General features: G+C 44.0%; 6 protein-coding genes and 1 long non-coding RNA gene across 12 annotated transcripts; 4 read left to right on the top strand and 3 right to left on the bottom strand.

Moving 5' to 3' along the window:
- The first annotated feature begins 42 nt into the window (after positions 1 to 42).
- LOC6585605 (serine/threonine-protein phosphatase Pgam5, mitochondrial) lies at positions 43 to 1,337 on the top strand. Of its 2 annotated transcripts, none has more exons than XM_015160963.3 (2): positions 43 to 670; positions 771 to 1,337. In XM_015160963.3, exons 1-2 carry the CDS (start codon positions 113 to 115, stop codon positions 1,077 to 1,079), a joined length of 867 nt encoding a protein of 288 aa, XP_015016449.1. In that variant the 5' UTR covers positions 43 to 112; the 3' UTR covers positions 1,080 to 1,337. The 2 variants fall into 2 exon arrangements, with proteins under 2 accessions (XP_015016449.1, XP_002011233.1); XM_002011197.4 differs by having other exon boundaries at positions 45 to 670; positions 768 to 1,337.
- Positions 1,338 to 1,542: 205 nt separating this feature from the next.
- LOC6585606 lies at positions 1,543 to 2,866 on the top strand. 2 transcript variants are annotated; one of them, XM_044011637.1, is made up of 3 exons: positions 1,543 to 1,697; positions 1,750 to 2,170; positions 2,236 to 2,866. In XM_044011637.1, exons 2-3 carry the CDS (start codon positions 1,901 to 1,903, stop codon positions 2,698 to 2,700), a joined length of 735 nt encoding a protein of 244 aa, XP_043867572.1. In that variant the 5' UTR covers positions 1,543 to 1,697; positions 1,750 to 1,900; the 3' UTR covers positions 2,701 to 2,866. The 2 variants fall into 2 exon arrangements, with proteins under 2 accessions (XP_043867572.1, XP_002011234.1); XM_002011198.4 differs by having other exon boundaries at positions 1,543 to 2,170.
- Positions 2,797 to 6,901, bottom strand: LOC6585607 (protein MMS22-like). 2 transcript variants are annotated; one of them, XM_044011625.1, is made up of 4 exons: positions 6,802 to 6,901; positions 6,028 to 6,606; positions 5,349 to 5,959; positions 2,797 to 5,289 (listed from the first exon to the last, which is right to left on the bottom strand). In XM_044011625.1, the coding sequence occupies exons 2-4, from the start codon at positions 6,363 to 6,365 to the stop codon at positions 2,879 to 2,881; spliced, it is 3,360 nt and encodes a 1,119-aa protein (XP_043867560.1). In that variant the 5' UTR covers positions 6,366 to 6,606; positions 6,802 to 6,901; the 3' UTR covers positions 2,797 to 2,878. The 2 variants fall into 2 exon arrangements, with proteins under 2 accessions (XP_043867560.1, XP_002011235.1); XM_002011199.4 differs by having other exon boundaries at positions 6,028 to 6,590; positions 6,802 to 6,894.
- Positions 6,902 to 8,096: 1,195 nt separating this feature from the next.
- Positions 8,097 to 8,963, top strand: LOC6585608 (RING-box protein 1A). The gene is made up of 3 exons (XM_002011200.4): positions 8,097 to 8,271; positions 8,394 to 8,421; positions 8,493 to 8,963. The coding sequence occupies exons 1-3, from the start codon at positions 8,194 to 8,196 to the stop codon at positions 8,711 to 8,713; spliced, it is 327 nt and encodes a 108-aa protein (XP_002011236.1). The 5' UTR covers positions 8,097 to 8,193; the 3' UTR covers positions 8,714 to 8,963.
- Positions 8,964 to 11,317: 2,354 nt separating this feature from the next.
- On the bottom strand, positions 11,318 to 17,205 carry LOC6585611 (histone-lysine N-methyltransferase Suv4-20). The gene is made up of 2 exons (XM_044011624.1): positions 16,778 to 17,205; positions 11,318 to 16,504 (listed from the first exon to the last, which is right to left on the bottom strand). The coding sequence occupies exons 1-2, from the start codon at positions 17,099 to 17,101 to the stop codon at positions 12,545 to 12,547; spliced, it is 4,284 nt and encodes a 1,427-aa protein (XP_043867559.1). The 5' UTR covers positions 17,102 to 17,205; the 3' UTR covers positions 11,318 to 12,544.
- A 134-nt stretch (positions 17,206 to 17,339) lies between these two features.
- LOC122757898 lies at positions 17,340 to 19,405 on the bottom strand. Of its 3 annotated transcripts, none has more exons than XR_006358085.1 (2): positions 18,655 to 19,405; positions 17,340 to 17,553 (listed from the first exon to the last, which is right to left on the bottom strand). It is a non-coding gene; the product is annotated as an uncharacterized LOC122757898 (long non-coding RNA). The 3 variants fall into 3 exon arrangements; XR_006358084.1 differs by having other exon boundaries at positions 18,660 to 19,405; XR_006358086.1 differs by lacking the exon at positions 18,655 to 19,405 and adding an exon at positions 18,288 to 18,641.
- Positions 19,406 to 20,349: 944 nt separating this feature from the next.
- On the top strand, positions 20,350 to 22,629 carry LOC6585612 (tetratricopeptide repeat protein 17). Its single transcript, XM_032732873.2, has one exon. It carries the CDS (start codon positions 20,828 to 20,830, stop codon positions 22,229 to 22,231), a length of 1,404 nt encoding a protein of 467 aa, XP_032588764.1. The 5' UTR covers positions 20,350 to 20,827; the 3' UTR covers positions 22,232 to 22,629.
- The last annotated feature ends 383 nt before the right edge of the window (positions 22,630 to 23,012 follow it).

Genomic DNA, 23,012 nt, shown 5'->3' with positions numbered 1-23,012 from the left:
TTCGCAGAAAAATGGCAACGCCTAATGAGTGCATCATCAGCTGTTTAGTCCCGCATTTTTCTTTTGATAAATGCGACGGTCATTTATTTGCTACTCCGCCAATCAGTAAATAATGAGAAAGTTCGCAGCTTTTGCATGCGGCACTGGTGCCGGCTTCGCCGCCTACTACTTTCAAAAGCTACGCGATCCACTGCAGGTGGTGCACAATTCGTGGACGAACAGCGAGAGACATATTAGCGAATGCGCCTTGTGGGACAGCAATTGGGATTACCGCGACCCTAAGAGCTTGGCACGGCCCATGAAAAACGATAAGCCCCAGGAACAAAATCGCTATAACGCCGATCTGGAAAAGAATGTATCGAAATATGCAAGGCATATCATCCTAATACGGCATGGTGAATATCTCGATGTGGGTGAAACGGATGAGACGCACCATCTAACAGATCGCGGCCGGCTACAGGCAAAATATACGGGCAAACGTTTGCACGAGCTTGGCATCAAGTGGGACAAGGTGATTGCCTCAAACATGGTCAGGGCGCAGGAAACTGCAGAGATTATACTCAATGAAATCGACTTCGACAAGACCAAGGTGAAAAGTTGTTCGTATTTGCGTGAAGGCGCACCAATACCACCTCAACCACCTGTTGGACACTGGAAGCCAGAAGCCTCGGTATGTAGTCCAAGTGAAATGGAATTATGTTCATTTTGATTCCATAAAAGATTTTGAGCACTGATTTTAACCCTTTACGCTTTGACTTCACTTGCAGCAGTTTTTCCGAGACGGTGCACGGATTGAGGCTGCCTTTCGACGGTATTTCCATCGTGCCTTGCCCGATCAGGAGAAGGATAGTTATACGCTAATTGTGGGACACGGCAATGTAATACGTTACTTTGTTTGCCGCGCCTTGCAATTCCCGGCAGAGGGTTGGCTGCGCATTAACATCAATCATGCATCAATCACATGGCTAACGATTAGTCCGTCCGGCAATGTCTCAATTAAATATTTAGGCGATACCGGTTTCATACCCGCCAAGCATTTGACCAATCGCATACCACGAGAGGCCAAGAACGTTGTCTAACTGTAATCTCGAGACGTATTACTCGCGTTTGCTCCTTCCCACAAGGCTGGTATGCAACCTAAACAATCAGTATGCAATAATAAACATACAAATGCTGTTGTCCACAGATAAGACTATTTTTTACTATGAACGTAAATAAATTGAGATTTATATTGTTTCACATTAATGAATACAAATCAATTGAAAGTTTTTGCTTATAACTGGCACATACAAATTGTAAATTGAAGCTCAATAAATAAAAGTGCTTTTATATAATAATCTGTCAATGACAATTACAATTACATATAAGTTATTGTACTCCTCTCTTGATGCCACAAATTATTTTTCGGCGTTTTTATTTACATTACATGCCGCAAATACAACATTAACTGTCAACTGAAATCGCGGCAAGTTGCTGACTATCGATATTTACGCCGACCATGAGAAGTAGCTGACTATGGCTATCGATATTGCATGCGCGCATGTAAATGAAATTGTTGTTGCCTGTCCACTTGCATGCTGAAACATGCAGAATTTATTGTTGTTTCAGTTAGTGCTTTTATCACCGGTGCTAGATTTGTATAATTGCTGCTGGAACTGGAGTATTCCCTTTTATTATTAAATACAGTCAATCAAAAAGTAGGAAAAACACAAACAATATGACGGATAAAACACTCAAACTGTCTTTAAGGAATACCCAGGCCATCAGCGACAAAGATAGCGATCTTCTGTTGCCGACTGCAACAAAGAAGTCGCGACGTGTTAAACGGAAATTGTTGAAAAGGAAGATACAGCACAACTGGAAGGAGGAGGAAATTAACCGTTTGATTGCTGCTGTGGAGATGGAGCCATCGATTTGGATGGACGGCCCGCTGCAGTATAAGTCAGCTAGAAAGCACTGCTGGAACGCTGTTGTGGCCCAGCTGGCCATCGCTGATGTTGACGTGAACGAGGCTAAAACAAAATGGTCCTCGCTTCGTGTCACCTTTCGTCTAAATTTGAGCAAAATGAATAACGCTAGCTCGACGAACGGGAACGCTGTTGTCTGGCGATATTTCAATCAAATGTCCTTCTTGAACTCCAGTTGTCAGACTCATCAATCGAATGTTTTGGTAGACTATTTATCTGTTTATATTTGCATAGGGCTGCAATTGATTTCTTTGCCTTTCGCTTGCAGCTCAAGGAGGAGTTGACTACACCTGTGCAAAGTCCATTGCCTACGTCAGACAAGCGACGACGTACACGCGGCCGTCCTGACTGCTCCTCCTCTACTTTACTGCCGGCCACGATGAGCATTTCCTCTGAAACTCCAGCATCGGCACCTGCATCGATCTCGCCGAGACTCGCACCAGCACCAGCACCGACTCCGGCAAATTCTCTATTATTATCTAATGACGTCCCAGCCAGCCCGGAATCCTCCTCATCACCAGCAGCACGCTTATGCACGCCTGCACTTGCGCACGTGTCGGCTGTGCTAAACGACGGTGTTGACGATAGCTGCTCCAAAGCGGACGCCAATGCCGCTTTTTGTGATTACCTTTTGTCTGAAATGCGAACACTTTCCACGGAGGAGGCACGCACACTGCGACAGCATTTAACACGCACCCTGCTGAACTTCATGGAGCATGTGTTGGAGACGTGATTGAAGATCGCTTCTAGAAAAGAACCACCTGAACTAGTTTAGGCAATCTCCCCATGTAAGACTTATGTCAAGACGATATGTTAGTCAACGTTTATCTTTACGGCTTTAAACAACTGTTTATTTATTACTAGAATACCACAAATATATTTGTAAATACTTTATTAAATAGCTCTATATATTAACCAACCCTGAGCACCTGTTGCAAGCGCTGCAGGCATTTGCGTATGCCCACATCCTCGCCAGCGCCGCGTTTCAGCTCGACGCTGTGCGCCTGCTCCCGCACAAAGCCAAAGAGCGGCGCCACCAACTGCGGAGCTCGTTCCGCCAGCTTGATGAGCATCTGGAAGTAGAAGTAGGTGCAGTGCGCCAAATGCTTCTCAGCCAGGTTGCGTATATCAGTCGAACAGATGTCGCGAGCAGCTGCAGAACGCTGGAACTGGGACAAGTTGACCAGAACAGCATAGAGACTGAGCACCTGCACCCGACTGGGCTCCAGTTCGCCAACGAACATTACGTGCTCGAGCAGCGGCACGTGAACTGCACGCAGCAGCGTCAACAGCTGCGCCTCTGCCTCGGGTCCCAGCTCCAGGTCATCCAAGCCCACAAAGAGCTGTTGCAGCACAGTCAGAATGAGACCCACATGCGTGCCCGCCTGGCTGCGCTGCACGGCAAGGAATTGGTTCGCCAGATGCTGCAGCACATAGTGCGCCAGTTCGCCATCGGAGTCCGCTTGCAAGAGCGTGGCATATGGACGCGCCACCAGCTTCACGTTGCTGGAGAAGCCAAAGTGCGGTGTCCAATGCAGCACGAGCTGCTCCAGCGTGCGGCTGAGATACGCATCTGTGCGATATGGCAGGCGTCCAATGCCCTGCAGCAGCACTGGAAATATCTTGTGCAACAGCTGTGGCAGCCGCCCCTCGGGCGCAACGCCCGCCTGCAGCTGAGTGGTGAGCAGGAAACGCACCATGGCCAGGTGGAAGAAGCAGCTGGGCTTTGAGCGGACATAGCAGAGCGTTGGACAGTTATAAATCACAATTGCCAAAAAGTTATAGAAGCGGGCTCCCAGCTCGGGGCGCTCCTGCCGGCTCTGTGGCGCCAGCCACTGGTCAAAGTGCGCCACATACGCATGCAGCTTGTGGCTGAGCTGCATGCGGACGTGTGCCAACGCCTCCTGCTGCTGTGCGCGTCTGCCCAGGGCTCCGAAGAATGCGCACAGCGGCTCCCGATCTGCCAGCGAGTCGGCGTCCAGGCCCAAGGCGCACACCTCCTCCAGCTGGATGACGAACGGATTGAGTGCGAGCACCGCCTCGTGCTGTGCATTGAGCAGCACCAGGGACTTGATCCACACCTGAATGATGAGCATGCTGGACGGCTGTTGGCCACCTGATGCCGTGTCCCGCAGTACATGGAGCAGCAGCTGCGCACTAGCTGCCGTATTGGCCGGCTCGGCACCTTGGAGCAGGCCCTCTAGCAATTTCTTATCCCTGTCCAGTGCCACGAAGTCGGCAGCAAGCTGTGGCAGCCAAGTGCTGTAGCCGCTGACATACTGCACGCGCAGCTGTGGGAGCACATGCTGCTGCAGTGCATCCCACATGCCAGCTGACATGTTGGCCCTCAGCTTCTGGGCAAGCAGATGGAGAGCTTGCCAAACACGCTCCTGGGCCGCCTGTGCACTGTGCTCGATGTAGTGGGCTAGCCAGGGCGCCAGCAGCAGCTGCTCCCCACGGGCGAAGTCATCGGCCAGCTCGAAGATGGGCTGCAGCGTGGCCGCAAAGATGCCGCCCACATCCGTATCGTTGCGCACAGTCGCCAGCTGGGCTAGCAGCTTGCTCACATACTCATCGAGCGGCTGGCGACGTTGCGCGTGCAGCAACAGCACAGCCATGTGACCTTTGGCCGCCAGCTGGCGGCGAGCCGGAGGCAGCTTGTCGAAGGCCAGGCACAGCAGCATTTCGCGCAGCTTCGGCGCCAGCTCCCTGAACTCACCATAGGTGAGCAGTAGGCAAAGGAACAGCTCAATGACATGATGTATGCCCGACTCGTTGAGCGCGAGCAGCTTCGCTGCACTAAACTTGCTGAAGATCCGTCCCAGGAGCTTCTGGGCCTGGTTGCCGCGGCCAAGTGCCGGCAGCTGTTGCAGCGTCTTGCCCAGCAGCAGGGCGAACAGCGTAAAGCTGCTTAGATTCAAGTCATCCGGCAGTGGCTTGGCCAGCAGCGTGCGATAGCGCTCCAAGTAGGCCGATCCACTGGCGCATATCAACGACAGCTGATCCAGCTGAGACTGCCCGCCAAAGTTGCAGTTCAGCGATCGATGCAGGCACTCCCACAACTGGCAGATCACATCCGTATCGGGCTGACCCCAACGCAGCTGCAGCGGCGCCAGCAAACAGAGGTAGACACGCCGCTGCTGCTCATCCGGCTGGCAGGCCAGGAACTGCCTCAGCAGGCAACCAGTCTGGAGCACCTCTGCAGACACTGGCGTTGGCTGCAACAGCTGCATGCCACACGCATCGTAGGCGCCCAAGCGCGCAAGGCTCAGGCGCAGCCAAGCGTAGAACTCATGATAGGCCAGCGCAGGCGCAGCATCCACTGAAAGGAGATTCATGTCAAGCACTAGCTATTCGGCAATGATCACTTAAAAGTCTTACTCTGTTTCTTGTGCCGCTGCATGGCTCTGTGTAGCAATGGCCAGAAGCCAGTGTCCGTATCTGTATCTGCGTCTGTTGGCTGCTGATGCGGATGCTGATGCTGCAGCACCAGCCACAACTCCTTGCAGCAGCGGCACATAAAAGCCGAACTGTGCAGCAGCTCGGCGCTGTGTTTGCTTCTATAATAGAAACTGGCGCAGAGCACCAAGTCGTCCAATGTGCGCTCCAGTTGCGACAAGTACACGAGCTGTGACGTCGCATCGAGCTCTTGCAATTTGTGCAACAGGCACAGGTCCAGCAGACGCCATTCGAGTGCGCCGTGATAAAAATGATAGGCAGGCGCCTGGCACTCATTGCCCTTGGAATGCTCCGCAAAGTACAGAATGCGCCATGTGTCCGCGTCCAGGCAGCTATTGATTAGCTCACGTAGCTGAACAATAGCTGGCGCTAGTAGCTGCAACTGCTGTTCGTCCACCTCGTGTAGTAGCCAGAGATAGTAATGAGTGACCTGCTGGCGTGCCTTGTACCAACTGCTGGCAGCATGCAACGAGGACTTGGATTGCAGCTGCTGCTGACCTGCCATGGCTGCGCTGAGCTTCTGTATTTGCTTGCTAGGCGGATATAATAGATGAGTACATATAGCTCATGTATATTTATTGATGCCATCTATGTTACTCACCACGATTCGCCATGCACATAGCGCAAGACAGCGCAGACTTGCAGCTGTTCCGGCTCGAAGTCGAAGCACAATTTTTCCAGCCGACTGCGTGGCAACGGCGCCTTTAGCGCGTATCCATTGCGCACGAAACTATGTTGGGGAAAGTCTGTATGTGTCTTAATAGTATCCCTCCCTCCGCAGTTGAACTCGGGCAGCAGCTCCAATATACACTCGTCATGATCAAGGTGATCATTGCTTTGTATCTCCTCTGCTGGCTCTGGCTGTGGCTTTTGTGTTGCTTGTAAGAAGGCTGTGAGTATATCCTCATCGTCGTCCGATTGGAACAGATCATAATCCATTCTAGCGTCTAGCGATCTCTAGGGATGCTCTTTCGCTATGACGATTCCATTTCCCGCGGAGATCAACTTTAATGAGTGAGTTAAAAGACCGCCACTGTTATGAGGCCCTTCAGGCTATTAATGTTAATGTTAGCTAACAGCTCTGTTCTGGCGCTTCATTTTCGACTGTTGTCTTGTCCTCTAACTTATGGATTGGCGGGCACTTGAGCAGGGATCCGGTAAATGCTAAAAAGCAACCAAACTACGATATATCAGTAGTCGACACCATAAAAATGGGCGTCCCTTATTTTAATTCGTTTAAATAAAAACACTAGGTAGATAATTTAATTGCATAGCAGAAAATGGACATGTATATAGTATTAAATGGTTGATAAAGTTGAGCAAGTTTTCGCGATAACTAATGATTTTCTATGCCAATTTATATATTTATGCTTACGTCTTGTTCTACCTATTCGAAAATTGATGCTTCAAAGATGCTTCATTTTTATACAAGTAATTAAGCGCACGCAACAATTTCAGAAACTGTGATGTCACACGCTTAACGTAAAATGTTAAACAGCATCAACACAGCCAGTTGCCATATGTACCCTAGTGGCAGCAGTGCACTGTTAAAAGACACAGTAGGTTGCGCAAAGAGCAGTCCCGTTACTTTTAATGTTAACTAACAGCTCTCTTGTGACGTCACATTATCAGATTTTGCTATGTTATCCCGGCTGAAGCTTGGAAGGCATTTCAGCAGAGATCGACTAAGTCGTTCAAAACAACCAAAACTAACTATATATAAAAAATTTCAATAGTGAATACCTTTAAAATGGTCAATCACTAATTTTATTACCATACAATAAAGAAATTAATTATATAATGGAATGAACTGGGAGGCCTCTCGAATGCAGCAAAAATGGCCAATAAGTCAGCAGGAATGGTTGATGGACATAGTTAACTGGGTTTTCGCCATCAGTATTGTTTATTTATGCCAATTTACCTACACATTTAAAATTGTACACGTTGTCAGAAACATGTCATGTCAGAAACATCCGGTAGAATGAACTAATATTTGTGTATTAATTGCCAAGTCGTAAACTTGTATGATTATAAGTATTGAAACCTAAGGAAACACATAATCCTCCTGAATCAGCTCTTAAAACTTAGGCAGAAGCTAACAATGCTGCGTATCATCTATGGCCATCGGATTTGTAATATAAAGAATGAAATTAGTACGTATGATTATGCGGATTGATGGGAAATGCATAATACTTAGTAGTAACTTTTTAGCTTTACAAATTCAAGCCTTAGATAGTAAGGTTAAGTCCATTATATGCAAGAGTAAAAGTGGTCAAGGGATTGCATGATCAATAACTGCTTAGAAAACAATTTAGAGTATAAAAATTAGCAAAAACCTTTATATTTTCCGATTCGTGAATCTATATAGAACATGTGATTAGCCGCCCAACTCGTTTTATTTAGTCTACTAGTTTTAAGACAAATAACAGTGTCAAAGTTGTTTGATTTTCATACAAATTCAAACGCGCGCCCACCATTTTCTGAAATAATGACGTCACGCTGTCAAATCAGCTGTTCGCTTTGCATAACCTACTATCACTCAATCGTGGCAGCAGTGGTGTCTTTTGACAGTACAATCGATTAAAACTACTTCGATTCAAGGATTTTAACATTTTAGTGTACGATAGTTGTCATCGTATACTCGTATAACACAGATGTATAAGCAATCGTATATCGACGTTTGACATCTGAGTTCAGTTTCGGGCATCAGTCTCATAAATTGAAACAAAGCGAACGGAGAAACAATTTTACTAGCTTTCTGCTTGCAATGGAGGTTGACGAGGATGAATTCGAAGTGCCATCGAGCAGCAGCAAGGGAGAAAAGAAACGTTTTGAAGTTAAGAAGGTAAATACCATTAATTTATTCATATGCAAACTGTTTTTTTTATTAAAAAAGACACAAAATGGCGAATTTGCAAAAACATGGCGTGTAACTAATTTTTCTCTTATGCTTTTTTGTACTTCCAGTGGAATGCCGTAGCACTATGGGCATGGGGTAAGTCTGCTCCCAAACCAAAATACGATGTAAGTGTATAAGAAAAATAAATAAATCATTTCTTATTGCAGATATCGTTGTGGATAATTGCGCTATTTGCCGCAATCATATAATGGACTTATGCATCGAATGTCAAGCAAATCAGGCATCAGCCACCAGCGAGGAGTGCACCGTTGCCTGGGGCGTTTGCAATCATGCTTTTCATTTCCATTGCATTTCTCGTTGGCTTAAGACTCGTCAGGTCTGCCCACTTGATAATCGTGAATGGGACTTCCAGAAGTATGGACACTAAGACTTGCAGCAACTGAAATACAATTACAAATACAACAACAGCAACCAAACACACACACGCGAGCGCGAGCATACACACACACATGTGCGAGCACACACACACAATACACAACACAAAGAAATAATAGGATACTGACGTCGCCGAGTATTTTCGGTGTTTTGAGGCATAAGACAAGTCCTCAATCTATATCAAACTTAGGTTAAAATTCATGAGTTTGTTTAATATAAGAAATTGCATGTTGCACACATAAGTTTGTTGGTTTTTTTATATTCCTATTGGAAATAGGGAAGTCATTTTTTGCTTGCTTACTTCGAAATGTTTCCAATAGTAAAAGTATTACCGTTAATCGTAGTTTCCAGTTCACTGGGAATGCTATAATGGTCCGGCCGTTGGTAGCACAAAAATATGGATTAGCATAGCCATCTTTTCTTATTGCACAAATTATTTAGTTGAATTGAATCATTGAATTTTAAAAAAGTAACCTTCGATGACAAAATTGCCAAAAAATTGCACACAAAATATATGTATGTACATATGTGTTAGCTTTATTACAACCACGTATTCCCTCTAACGGTTTTTGACTACGATTTAGTTTTTATTTAACAATCGTTTTTTGGACAATCTAACAGTTTATGATCTAAGAAAGAACTAAATTAATATCTTGAATTATTTGTGCAATGCCATCTTGTCCGGCCGTCTGCCCGTAGAATGAAATCTTTTAAACTAGAGACTTGAAATTTGGAACATATTCTCATGTATACCCTGGTACTATAGTGTCAAGGTTTTCCCAGTCAGCCTGCTAGAGGCGTGGCAAATCGGCAAATGCATTTTCCAGTAACTCAGAAGCCATTCTAGTTGAAGAGCTAGAGTTGCAACTTGAAATGTTATACTCGCATTGTCAAGATCAGAAGATATGGTGCATATATCTACGCCCATTAGGGGCGTGGAAAATCGGGTAAACCAGTACAGCTCTACAGTATTAGAGCTAGAAACCCCAGACTTGGCACGTGAGTTACTGGTTCGATCCAATAATATATATCCATGCCCACTATAGGGGTGGTAAATCGGATTTGACTATATAACGGTCTATGCAAATCAGATTATTTATAGGCATCAAATTTGGGATATATACTCGGGTGTACAACCCAAGGCAAAAACATATGCCGGATATATCTACGCCCATTTGGGGCGTGGTAACCCGCAAACGTTTGTATCTCTCAAAGTGTGATAAATTTCGAATCGAAATTGGATAGTTGATTTACTGGAGGCCTTATCTATCGATGATAGTTGTAACGTCCATTTGAGGACGTGGCATATTACAAAATACCCTGTAATTTTCCAAATGTTGCACTTACGTTACCTTAGATGTCTTTTGAGAATCAACCAAATATCGATTGATGCTGTAGGCATCCAATATTGCCGGGGGAGTAGAAAATCGACAAATGGACCTGCCGCCGTCTGAGTCGTGAATGTCGTGAGAAACGGCCAGCTGCGCCTTCAGCCCACCGGACGTGTTTTTAATAGAGGAAAGCTCAGAAATATTAATGATCAAACCTAGTTTGTTTAATTTATTATTATTATGAATGTATGCGCTGCTGCCGTGCAAAAGAGTGCACAGCACAATTACATGTGAATCGGTATGTTTGTATATATTTAAAAAAAAAATAATCATAAAACTATATTAAATAAAACTAGCTGATGCGGCGGCGTACGTTTGATATTTTTAACCGCTCCATATGAACTGCATTCTTTGCTATTCCTCAATGCGAGGAGCTGCGGCTTCCAGGCAGAGCGATACGCCGGGCATTCCACTTATGTATGTATGTATGTATATGTACTTATTGAATTTGTAAATATGGTATAATTGTTTGTATATCGACTAATTTATATGCTAGTCTTAAAAAATTAAACACAAAAAATGTAATATAATTATGCAAAATTGATTTGTAGGGCCAAATACATATTTGTAGGTGTGTGTGTGTGTACTACGTGTAAATTTAAATTATTAATAATAAATTAAAACTAACATGAACTGCACGAAAATGTCAATGAATTATATTGCCTGGGCTTACAAAATTTACTGCAAGTACATACACACATACACATTGCATTCTTGCTTGTAACTACATATACACGTATGTATTCATGTATGTGTGTATATTCTCTTCTCTCCAACAACATAACGAAAGAAAGGAATACAAATACAAATACAAATACAAAATAGTGAATGAAACAACTTTTTCGCAAGTCATCAAAATTATTGTTGTTTTGTTTTCAATTTGCAGCGTTTATTTTTTGTTGTTATTTTTCTTTTTATTATTATTATTTTTTTATTCTTTAAATATATGTTTATCTTTTTAATTGTTATTTAAATAAATTTTATATGCATATGTATATATATATATATATATATATATATGTTGTAGATATATATCTTTTATTTTTATTTAATTTTTGTGTTTTTATATACAATTTTTGTTTGTGTAAAATGAATTTTGGTTTACTAATGCTTGTATGCATTTCTTGTTTATATATACCACCTATATAAGTATGTATATGTATATGTAAATTGAGTTCGGACATATATACACACATATATATGTATATAATATATTGCTTTTGATGCTATTGTTTGCTTCTATTGTTGTTATTGTTGTTCTTTTACTGCTCTACGTTGTTGGCTTATATTCCTTGTTTTCTCATTTCATATACACATAATATAATATAATATGTATTTTAGTTTCTTTTGTTTTTTCTTCTTTAATATTTTATAAATTTATCTTTAATTGTAAGGCGTCTAAAACCGCTGCTAATTGCGTTTGTGTATAATTTTGGGTATTCATGTGTGTGTGTGTTTATGTGTGTATTGATGTGCATTGCATTTAGAATATATTTGTTATATGTTTGTTATTTTTCCCGTTTGCTTCTTTGTTCACAATGTTTAAAAGATAACCGAGAGTAAGAGTGAGAGAGACTGAGAGTTTTGCCGTCTGTGTGTGCTCCTCTCCTTCAATCAATGGCAATATTAATATTCCTTGCTTTTCCAACTGCTGTCGCTGCTGCTTTCGCTGCTGCCTTGGGCGGCGCTGTAGTTGTTGTTGCTCCAGTGGGCGTTGCACTGATTTACTTTGAATTTGTTTACAGTTATACATCATTTCGTTTTGTTGTTGTTGTTTTGATTTTAACTGTACAGGATTTGTATGCGTTTTAATTCTATTCTTAATTTTTTAACTATGTTGCTGCTGTTGCTGTTACTACTGTAATTATTATTGATGTTGTTATTATTATTAAACTTATTAGCATTGTTATTAACACCACCACCATCACCAACTGCAACAATTTGTTTAACACACGCTTTTTTGCTACACTTATGCTTTAAATATCCATCTGCAATGCCGAGAGAGAGAGAGAGAAAGAGAGATAAAGAAAGAAAGAAAGAGAGAGAGAGAGAAAAGGGAGAAAAATAGAAAGAAAAGCAAAAAGAAATGTATAATCAAATGTATGCTAAAAGAACAGACTTCCTGTTTTTCTTGCTTGTTTGGTTTTGCTTTCTTTTACTACGCAAACTGTTATACTTTTGTTGATAGTATTAGAACAAGCGGACATAAGAGACTCTCACTAAGCTCTGCTGACAGACAGACAGAGTTGCCATACTGCTTAAAGCATACACACACCTGCAGACGAGACCTAACGTTAACAACAAAGGAGGGGAGGGCGTTGGGGCGGCAGCTTCAGAGCTAGCAGCAGGCAAGGGGCAGGTTTCAAATGTTGTTGCAGTTGTTGTTGGCAATGGCAGCAGCGCAGTCAATTCGCATAGAGATCAGTCGTTGGTTATTTGTTGCTATGTTGCTGTTGTTGTTGCTGCTGCTGCAGCTGTGGCGATGAAGATGTTGGCTGCTGTTGTTGCTGTTCAGACAATTTGCATGCCTGCTGTTGCTGCTGTTGTTGTTGTTGTTGCTGTTGCAGGCCGGCAAAGGTGGTTGGGGCGAGCAGAGCGCAAGTGCCAAAGGTGTGCTTAGGCATGGAAAGAAAGCTGTGCGTGCTGGACACGCTGCTCGCAGCAATTGTTGCGCCGTTGCTGCTGCTAATTGTTGAGCTGTTGCTATTGCTGTTGTTGTTTATGTTGCTGTTGCTGTTACTGTTATTGCTATTGGCATGGTTACTGCTGCTGCTACTGCTAACGACAGCCTGTGCCTGCTCTGCACATCGTTTGGTGCTACCAAATGTTGTCTGTTGTTGTTGCTGCTGCTGCTGCTGCTGTTGGTAGTAGCCCATGTAACTACTGTTACTGCGGCTGCCATTCAGCTGATAGCTGCTTGCCGGCGATTTGGAGCGTGTAAAGAAATTGGTTGTCGAGGTACAGGCCGACTGAAAGGAGCTTACACTGGATGTTGTCGAAGTGGGCGAGTCAGCTGCAGGCATTCGTGGCTGACCAATTATTGCAGCTGCCGCAGTAGCAGTAGCAGGAGCAGTAGCAGCTGCAGCTGTAGCATCTGCTGCTGTTGGGGATGCCGCTGTTGCTGGTGTTGTGGTTGTTGCAATCGCTTCAACTGTATCGGATGCCGTCGATGTTGGCGTGCTGTTGCTATTCAACGACGAGTTGTTGACAGTCATGCTGGTTGCTCCGCTGCTACTGTTGCTGCTGGCGTAGGAAGCATTAAAGGATTCATCGCTGGTGCCACTGCCAGCACCGCTGCTGCTGTTGAGTTCATCGACACCGCTGGCTTCTTTTGCTGACGTTGCTGCGGCATTGGTGGCTGTTGTATGTGTTGGTGGAATGTCTATTGTATGCGACTCGTTGCCAAAGATTAGGCGTAAACGCTTCTTTTGAGGCGTGCCATAGATGCTATTAGTGCTGGCAGCAACTGTTGCTGGCGGTGGTGTACAGCTGACAGTTTTCAAGCCGCGGCGACGACTGCGTCGTGATTTTTCTTTACTGCGCCAGTTGGTGGCATCCAGTTGTTGCTTTTGTTGCTGCTCCGAGTCCCCTGCCTCCTGGTCGACATCTTGTTCTTCAACTTCCTCCTCCTCGTCTGCCGCTTCCTCGTCTTCAGCTTCAGCTTCAGCCTCAGCTTCACCGTCATCCTCCTCCTCCTCCTCCTCCTCTTCTTCCTCTTCCTCCTCCTCCTCCTCATCGTCATCATCATCGTTACCATGCTCCGAAATGCCTTCCATGCGCAATATTTCATATTCAATGCCGCTGCTGCTGCTGCTGTTGGCATTGTTGTTGTTGGCGCCACTGCTGCTGCTGCTGCTGCTGCTGTTGTTTTGATTGTTATTGCTGCTGTTGTTTTGATTGCCACTATTGCTGCCGCTACTGTTGCTGTGCGTATTGTTGCCCGCTTGTCCCGTTCGGCTGCCAGCAATATGTCCATTTTGTAGTGCATGTTGTCGATCCTCGCCCAAGCTTGTGCCGAGCTCGAAAACCTCATCGAGAATCGGCGAACGTTTCATTCTTAAAGTCAGCTTTAGCCGTCGCTCTGGAGTCTTTAGAAGCGGCTCCACAGTGCTGCTGCTAATTACGGCTGCTGTTGCTGCTGCTGTTGATGTCGCTGTTGTTGCTGCTGCTGCTGTTGTATGTTGACGCTTACGTTGCAGCACGCCACCAACAGCCTCGCAGTGTATATGCTCTGCAGCTGCCAACGCAGCGGCACGTCGACTGCGCTTCTGCTTGTGTGGGGAATCATCAACAGGTGTTGCTGCTGCTGCTGTTGTTGTCGCTTGACGCTTGTTGTTGCCTGCGCTAGTCTGCTCAAAGCTAGACAATAGGTTCTTTTTATATGCGGGACTGTTGCTGCGACTACGTCTTGATGTGGCTGATGCTGCTGCTGCTGCCGTTGCCTGTTCCTGCTGCTCACCTGCCGTGGAGCAGTTTGACGACGAGGGCATCATCATGTTCGCTAAAGAAGCTGTTGATGCCGTTGCTGCTGCTGCTGCTGTTGCTGCCGCTGCCGCTGCCGCCGGCTCGGTCGATTTTAGTTTGCGATCACTAAATCTAGCGCTAACATTATTTCTACAGCTATTACTAATATTTAAATTATTACAATTTGTAATCGTTGTTTTTATGTTGCTGCTGTTACTGTTGCTGTTGTTGCTGGCAGTTATTGTTGCTGTTGTCGCAGCTGCTGCTGCAGCCGCTGCTGCTGCTGCACGTCCGGCGCTGTTGCGTGTTACGCGCTTCTCTTGTGTAGTTGCTGCTGCTGCTACTTCGTTGCATTGCTGCTTTAGCTGCTGTTGTTGGTGGTGGTGCAAATCCGTATCGCTGCTCTCGCTATCCGTTAGATATTTGCCCAGTATCTGTGCTGCATCCTTACTGACCTTTTGACGCTGCGTTTGCCGCTCGCTGCGTCTAAGCTGCCGCTGCTGCTGGCGTTGCTGCTGCTGGCGTTGTTGCTGCTGCTGTTGTTGCTGCTGCTGCTGCCGTTGTTGTTGTAGCTGTTGTTGCTGCTGCTGCAATGCTGCAACAGCAGCTGGCTTATAACGCGGTACCAGTACCACAGGCGCCTTATTGGCCATTGTTGTAGTCGTTGTTGTTGCAGTTGCAGTCGCTGTTGCTGTTGCACAGCCCAATGGCGGTTCATCAGTGGATGCTGTCGAAATGGTACTGCTGGTGCTGTTCACACGCGTCGATTTGCGTAACGTTGCAGCAGCAGCGGCAGCGGCAGCAGCAATAGCAGCTCGCCCATTACTCAGCTCGGCAGCTGCCTGTGGCTTTTGCATGGCTGTCGCCTGGCTGGCGGCTTCAGCAGCGTTACTACTGGCTGTTGCGGCAGCAGCTGCTGCTCCTGTTGTGTGTGGCAGGTGAGTGTGAAAATGATGCATATGGTGATGATGATGATGATGCTGCGGCTGATGCGGATGGTGATGCTGCTGCTGCTGCTGTTGATGATAGGCCGCATTAGCCATTATCATTTCGGCATCGTACTTAGTCATGCCCTTCTGTCGCAGCTCTTTCATAGTCAGCGGTGAGACAATCACATTGGGCTGCTTCTTGTCCAGCGACAAGGCTGCTGCATTCAGCTCCAGGCTGCTGCTCTTAGGCCTACCAACAGCAGCTGTGGCTGCAGCTGTTGCTGCTGTCGGTGCAACAACACCATTTATGTTGCTGCTGTTGTTGTTGCCCGCATTGCTGCTGCTGTCGTTACTGTTGCTATTGGAGGTGCTGTTGGTGCTGTTGGCGCGACTCTTGATGCGATTGATGCGATTGTCCGTCTCACGTAAGCGATAGCCTCCGCCATTGGCGCCGCCGGCAGCGCCCAGGCCCAGCCCCAAGCCTAAGCCGTTGGTCAAACCAAGCATTGCCTCATTTAACTGATTTGCCGAGTGCTTGCCCGCAAAGGCGCCTGTCCCGCGTCGCTCGCACGTCTCGCACTCGCAGTATCGATTGCTATCGCCAAAGAAATCCTCTCCATAGAAACACGTAATCTCCTCGCCCACCTCAATGTCACGCAACACCTTCACGCACGCCGTGTCCCGGCCCGTGGCAAGGAACTTGCAATTCGCACGGCAATCGTGATTGATGTAGGCGGCGGGTCCCAGCCACAGTTGAGCGCAGTTCTTGCGGCAACTATACATCACAGAGAAATCATTTTTGCCCGAATGCAACAGCGCTGCCTCCTCGGCCTCCGTCAGCTCGGCAATGCAACCGACCAGGCATTCGATTTTTTCGTTCTTCGACCAACGCTTCGTTGAACTAATTTTCGCACCACGTTGCTCCTCCAGCGAATATCGATAGCATGCCTCGATCGCAAAGCCACTGTCCTTGTCGAACACACGCAAATAACGTACAATCTGATTATGTAGGATAGAAAAGATAGTTTTTGTTCAAATTAGTATTTTCGAAGAACAAGTGTAAGAGACAGAGGGAGAGAGATAGACACAAATGGCATCTCACAGATGTTATTTTTTACCAATGCATTGCATGTACCATATAAATCAATTTTATGATTGATTTTCTGATCTGTAGCAGTAGCAGTAGATATCTGCTATCGATAACAATTCAAGCTGCATTTTTACGGTAATACCAACACCTGAGAAGCAATTTGTGGATTTAAAGCCACTTACATGATCGTGCAGCCGCTTGGTGGCTATCTTGTTCTTATTCTTGAGGTGACGAGGTATCCAGGGTCCATCGAAGATGCGCTGTATGGCAATGTCATAGTTCTGTGTGTGTATAAAGTCATCGACAATCGCTTTCAGCTGCTGTGTATCCACTTTCAGGGGCCTAAAGCGTATATTCATTTTGTGCGTCTGAAAGCCCAAATGTGGATCCAATATCAGCGATGTGGCCAGATCATCGTTTTCAGATAGCTCGCGTGGGGACATGCCCGTCGATTGTGATAGGCGACTAACGGCGCTGCCGTTACAACCGTTAAGGCTGCCACCCATATGAACCACTGCACCAATGCCATGCGATGAAGACGTTGATGATGATGATGATGTTGATGTTGCTGAAGAAGATGATGTTGCTGCTGTTGCAGAACTAATATGATGCTGCTGTTGCGACTGGTAATGATGATGATGGTGATGGTGATGATGAGAATGATGCTGCTGTTGCTGATGTGAGTTGCTGGTGTTGGTGCTGCTGCTGTTATTATTGTTGTTGAGAGTTTGGCTCTTGTTGTTATTGTTGTTGTGTGACACTGACGACGCCGACGACGACGACAACGTCGTCGCCGCCGCCACTGACGATGCGTTTGTAATTGAAGACGTTGCGCTGGTGGAGTTGTTGCCACTATTCGTGTTGCCGCTGTTGCTACTGCTGCTATTTGTATATCTGCCGGCAGTCTCACTGCGCCGCGTATGATTCGAACCGACGACCATTCTGTATAATATGCAGTCTGTAAACAGAAACGATCATAAATACAGGAGGAATCGAATTTATAAATAAAAGAAAATAAATTCGATTTAGTTTCAGCACTCTGATTTTACTTAATGTCAATCAACAATGTGGCCATCTACATTTTATACAAATATTTAACTACATAAAAAATATATATTGCCTTTGCTTATTTTTATTATTTTTGGTATTTTTGCAGTTAGTCTTTTTGAATGGTTAACAGCATACTAAATAGTATTAAAAAATGAATGATTTTAGTGATATGGCAGCTTGCTTTCGATCTGTGAAGTGTGAGAGCGAACAACACACAAAGAGAGTAATTGTAATTTTAATGTTACTGTAGCTGTTAGCCCTTTGCAATTTTTATAATATGCTTAATACGTAGTTCATTTAATTAGGCATGTTTGTGTATTAAATATATAAATAAAGCCTCGCCGCAATAGTCTTCCCTATTTTTTGTATGAAAAGCAATTTTCTATAGAAAAAAACAGACGAGCTGGCAACATCGATTTCCAGGCACGGAATATCTACCCCTACACACACACATACGCGAATTCACAGAAAAGCTCTCAGAAGCAAAAGTTGTATCTGCCGACGCCGCTGATAATGATAAGCGTACACAATTTGTGAGTCAAAGCCAAGCCGAATAGCCAGCCAGACAACTACGATGCACAAACAAAAAAATTTACATACATACATATATATAGTACACTATGGGCTACCATTTCAATATACCATAATATAAAATCGGCCAATTTAACTTGGAAAAAAAAAAAAAAAAACAAAAAAAGAATATGGCTTCGCTCTATGCTGTGGGTGGTTGGAAATAAAGAAAAAAAAAAATTGCGAGGTCGACAGACGGCACGTTTGCTCTCACTATTCTGACCACCGCTCTCTTTAAACTCATACACGTGCAAAGCAAAAATCAATTAACATGGCAGCACATGTACATTAAAATCACTAATACAATCACAAGTTTGCTTATAGCAATATAATGTAAGTTTAAAACTTTTTAGGTTTAATTATGCACAGCACACACAGCTTATAGAGCAATATATGTATATATATATATATATAAAAAAATATATATTTATATATATACATTACAGCGATAGCGGCTTTGTCGTATTGTCTACTGCTGCAATAGTTGCAAATGTGTATGTCTGTATGTATTCTATTTTTTTTTTTGTGCCTAAAAGCTGCTGCAGCTCTCAGCTGTTTGAAAGACGGCCAGACACTTGGCTGCAAGAGAGAGGGAGAGAGGCTACTATGCACTCATGCGCATTGCAGACCATATAAATGAGAGTGACCTGCGCGAGGTTGCCACTTTTGAGTAAAGTTTTCGGTATTTTGGATAATCTACTTTTGTATGCCTATGTAAATAAATAAGCAATGGAAGTGCTATTTCGAATATTATTTCGTATACAAATACAATTTTGTTGTTGCACTATTTTGATTTTAGAGCTGCATAAAAACTTAAGACTTGTGGCAGCTCCATCGCCGATAAACTACATGCACAACGCTCTCGCACACACACATAGGCAAAAATGTCAACAAAGAAAAAGGTTGACTGCAGGGTTGTCAAATGTTTTGAAGCAACAAACGTAGCAAATTCTATATTAGCGAATTGTACTTGCTAAAAATGGTTTGTCAGCTGTGTGTGTTGCGACCTTAATAGGAAGCTTTTTACATAGCCAAATACAATAAAACGCAGCATTGCAGACAACGGTTGGTTTGTTTTTCATGCGCACATTGCCAACCCTAGGTCCAGGTCTTTCTTTCAGCTTGTTACATGGATCACACGGAAAATGGCGGCGCCTATTACACATATACACATGTACATGTATACATGTATGTACCTTTAATAATATTCACTGAGGTGGTGGTGGTGGTGCTGCTGCTGTCTGCTGGTTGATTCTTTCGCTTATGGGTGATGCCACTTTGTCTGTTGCTTCAATCGCTCAGTTCTTCCTTTTTCCAATCTTTCCGTCGTCCAGCGGCAGAGGCACTATCGTACGTTTATACGCACAGGGCTTGTTTTATTACGGTGCGGGGCGGCTTTGTATATGCTTTATATCCAAATATCACAGTTGTAGCCGCAGTAGAACATCGTACGTACTTTGGCGTTTGTTTTGTTGTTGTAGTAGTCGCCGTCGGCTGTGCCAGTTCATTTTTATGTTTTTCTTTCAACGCTCAAACGCCGACGTTCTGTCCCCACCTTTCCTCTCCCATTGTCGTGGAGTCGGAGACTCAACTCGGTAGCTAACGCACGCACACACACACACACACACACACGACCGCACAACACCAGCGCACACTCACACACAGTCATACATGCATGTGTAGATACATATATTCCTTCGCAACGACGTGCGTGCGTATGTATGTTGTATGTGTGTGCCTTCTTTTTTCAACTACTTTGCATGAACGCGACGTCTCATTTTCTCATATTTCTTTTCTATTTATGACGCGTGTATTATTAACGTTAATTAATAATATTTAAATATATTTGTACAATAAAATGCTATGCTTGCGGCCGAAGAAAAAAAAAACACGCACGCGAGTAACGATTATTTTTAATGTACTTTTCCGCGTTACAGTTCTCCGCGATTCCGTTTTTTCGCATTTTATGTAGCAATCTGTGTGACCAACAAACACTCATTGAGGAATCGCCGGAGTGTGTGGAAAAATACTAAATGTATGTTTTTTTTTGTTTTTGACTGCATGCAGTCAACGGTAATAAAGTTCATATTTGTATATTCATATATAGATTATAACTGTTGTTGATTAGCCAAAACAGTCACAATTTAGTGAATTTTGTGCCAGCATTTATTCAGGGAGAATTAAACCAGATGCAAATCAGTTACATATGTGCGGAAAAAGACTAAAATTATCCTGCATACATATGATGCGGCGAAAATAGTCGTTAACATAAAATACCCTAAATATGGACAGCATTAAAAAAGTAACGTTTATCAACATAAATTTATTTGTATTTCAATGATTGATTAATGCATCACGTTAATTTTTGCTGTTCATTTAAAAGACACTTAAATTTAATTACTCTGGCAGCCCTGTCCTTAACATTGCAATTTACATCTTCCGGCGAATATAGCTGTTAACCTAACATGTCCTAAAAATGGCCAGAGTACAAAACAAACTACTGTCGGTGTGTTTATTTACATATCAAAAAGGAAGTCGATGTGAATGTTATTACCTGTAAATCGACTGGCAGACAACTGCAACGCGAGTAATCACAGCACAACCAATGCATAATGAGACTATATCCGTATTTAGTTGCCGTCTGCTGCATCCACGTGCTTTATGCCTGTAATCATTGGGTGCTCAACGATGAGCAAATTGTCCAAAAATTGGATTCGCCCTTCTTTATGCGTGAGCCTCATAATTTGATTGCCTTTCTGGAGCAGATACGCTACAATGAGTACGTGGAGCGTAGCTACTTAGAGCTGTTGCGTAAACGTGAGCAAATTGTTGAACATTTACGCTTTTCCATGCGCTTCGGCGAGGATCTGGCCGAGCAGGCTAAATGCGCCATGGACTACTATCTGCTAGAGAAGCGCATGTCTTATCTGAAGATAACACCGGATCAGCTAAAGCGCATCAATTTGCCGGAGCACCGTGAGTTACAGCAACACATGCCACACGGCGGCTTCAAAAGTAAATCCAATCGTGATCAGGAGCCAATTTGCAAAAACTATCAAGAGTTGGGCGTGGGTCCAGCGACATATGACCATTTGGATAGCTTCCAGCCGGAGGTGCTGGAGTCCGCATACGTAGAGCGGGAGCATGATACGAACATTGGCCAAGCCACCGTTGAGCTGACGCGTCGCTTTGCTCTAGAGGGTCTACAAAGGCAGCCCGATTCATGGAAATTCCATACTCTTAGCTCCTACTATTGGCGGATGCGTGGCAATGCGTTGCAGGCGTTGCCCTGCGCGCGCCTTGCAGTTATGTTAGCTCCACCCGAACACAAAGACATTCCACTCCTAAGTCTCGGCACCATTCTCTTTCGCATGGGCCGACTGGCCGATGCAGATCTGATATTGAGTGCGGCGGTGGAGCACGCACCGCTCGTGGCTGAGAATCATGTGGTGTTGGCATCGGCACTGGCCATGAAACATGATTTCAATCGTTCGCAGTTCCATTTCGATGAGGCGGAACGTCTGGATCCAAGCACCCTGCCACGCACACAGCAAGTACGGAATTTCATCACCTGCTTGGAGAATCTCACAAAGAAGACATCGAAAATGTACAGCTATGTAAAGTACATGAAGAACGAGCTGAAGGAGTTCAAGAAGCTGAAGCAACGTATTTTCCAAAGCCACGAGCGATTAGTCCAACAGCAATTGCCACTGGGCGCACGCCGCTTCCTCGATTCGCGGGCCAACAACGAGGATTTGCACCGGCGGGGACAATATTGCAGTACCCGGACACCGAATGGTTCCGATGAGCCGGTGCTCTTCTGTGACTTCTACTCCGACATGCAGATGCGCTTGGAGAGCAAGGACATTGACATCGAGGTGCTCGAGCGCGATCTGATGGCCAGCACGGAAAGTGTCATTCGCCAAGTCTCCACCGAAATACGCAAGCAATTCAATTTGGAGCAGCTGAAGGCAGCCAAGGCACAAATGCCCGCAAAAGCTACAAAGTCTACGTAGTTGGAGTCGGAGACATCCAAGCTCTTGCTTTCCCTCTCTTCCATTTGCATTCCATAAAAGCGAAAAGGAGGGCAAAAAACTTTTCATGTAAAATAGCTTTTAAAATGTTTATCATTCACTCGTTTCGCATGCTCTTTAAGTGTAAATACCTAATATATACTAAATTTAAATACCTAATTTATATACTATTTGATAAGTAGATATTGCTAGATAAGATTACATATACATTTGTGCACATACATATAAACGTACATACATATATACAAAATATGTCATATTTTTATATAACTATCCATTTGTATATATTTTATTAATTTTTGCCTGCCTCAAACTTATTTTTAAGCCAAGTTTTTAACTTTCGATTCGTAAACTTTGTTGTATTTCTTCAGAATTTTAGTTTAAGCAAGTAAAAACACTGCAGTCTGACATTTCGGATTATAGAATACTCTACGTTAAGAGTACCTATTTTCCGATGAATATATTTTTACAAATACAAAAATATGTTGTTTTTTTTTTCAAACCAAATATGTTTATTCCAATACTAAAATGATTTAAATTAATTATTAAAAAAAAAAAAAAAGAAATATTTTAGTTTAACTTGGGCATTTTTAATATTGCTAGATTTACTTTATTGTAACCAAAAATTGTTTATTGCAAATTATAAATATATTTTTCTTAAAAATGTATAATACAAATTTTTCAAATATTTTAAGTCCTCTAATTTGATTTATATTTTTATTAATTGGCACAATTGAATTTTAAATTAAAATATATTAAAAAA

Source organism: Drosophila mojavensis, unplaced genomic scaffold (genome assembly GCF_018153725.1).
Source record: "Drosophila mojavensis isolate 15081-1352.22 unplaced genomic scaffold, ASM1815372v1 contig_136, whole genome shotgun sequence".
NCBI classification, from domain to species: Eukaryota; Metazoa; Arthropoda; class Insecta; order Diptera; family Drosophilidae; genus Drosophila; species Drosophila mojavensis.
This window is presented reverse-complemented; position numbering and strand designations above follow the sequence as displayed.

Bases quoted from the DNA above. Each gene is read 5' to 3' on its own strand.
- LOC6585605 (XM_002011197.4), top strand. From the start codon at position 113: ATGAGAAAGTTCGCAGCTTTTGCATGCGGCACTGGTGCCGGCTTCGCC. The intron at 671-767 runs GTATGTAGTCCA...CTTCACTTGCAG, and splicing joins ACTGGAAGCCAGAAGCCTCG to CAGTTTTTCCGAGACGGTGC.
- LOC6585606 (XM_002011198.4), top strand. From the start codon at position 1,718: ATGACGGATAAAACACTCAAACTGTCTTTAAGGAATACCCAGGCCATC. The intron at 2,171-2,235 runs GTAGACTATTTA...TTTCGCTTGCAG, and splicing joins CTCATCAATCGAATGTTTTG to CTCAAGGAGGAGTTGACTAC.
- LOC6585607 (XM_044011625.1), bottom strand. From the start codon at position 6,365: ATGGATTATGATCTGTTCCAATCGGACGACGATGAGGATATACTCACA. The intron at 5,960-6,027 runs GTGAGTAACATA...ATATCCGCCTAG, and splicing joins TATGTGCATGGCGAATCGTG to CAAGCAAATACAGAAGCTCA. The intron at 5,290-5,348 runs GTAAGACTTTTA...ATCTCCTTTCAG, and splicing joins GCAGCGGCACAAGAAACAGA to TGGATGCTGCGCCTGCGCTG.
- LOC6585608 (XM_002011200.4), top strand. From the start codon at position 8,194: ATGGAGGTTGACGAGGATGAATTCGAAGTGCCATCGAGCAGCAGCAAG. The intron at 8,272-8,393 runs GTAAATACCATT...TTGTACTTCCAG, and splicing joins AACGTTTTGAAGTTAAGAAG to TGGAATGCCGTAGCACTATG. The intron at 8,422-8,492 runs GTAAGTCTGCTC...TTCTTATTGCAG, and splicing joins CGTAGCACTATGGGCATGGG to ATATCGTTGTGGATAATTGC.
- LOC6585611 (XM_044011624.1), bottom strand. From the start codon at position 17,101: ATGGGTGGCAGCCTTAACGGTTGTAACGGCAGCGCCGTTAGTCGCCTA. The intron at 16,505-16,777 runs GTAAGTGGCTTT...CTACATAATCAG, and splicing joins CCAAGCGGCTGCACGATCAT to ATTGTACGTTATTTGCGTGT.
- LOC6585612 (XM_032732873.2), top strand. From the start codon at position 20,828: ATGAGACTATATCCGTATTTAGTTGCCGTCTGCTGCATCCACGTGCTT.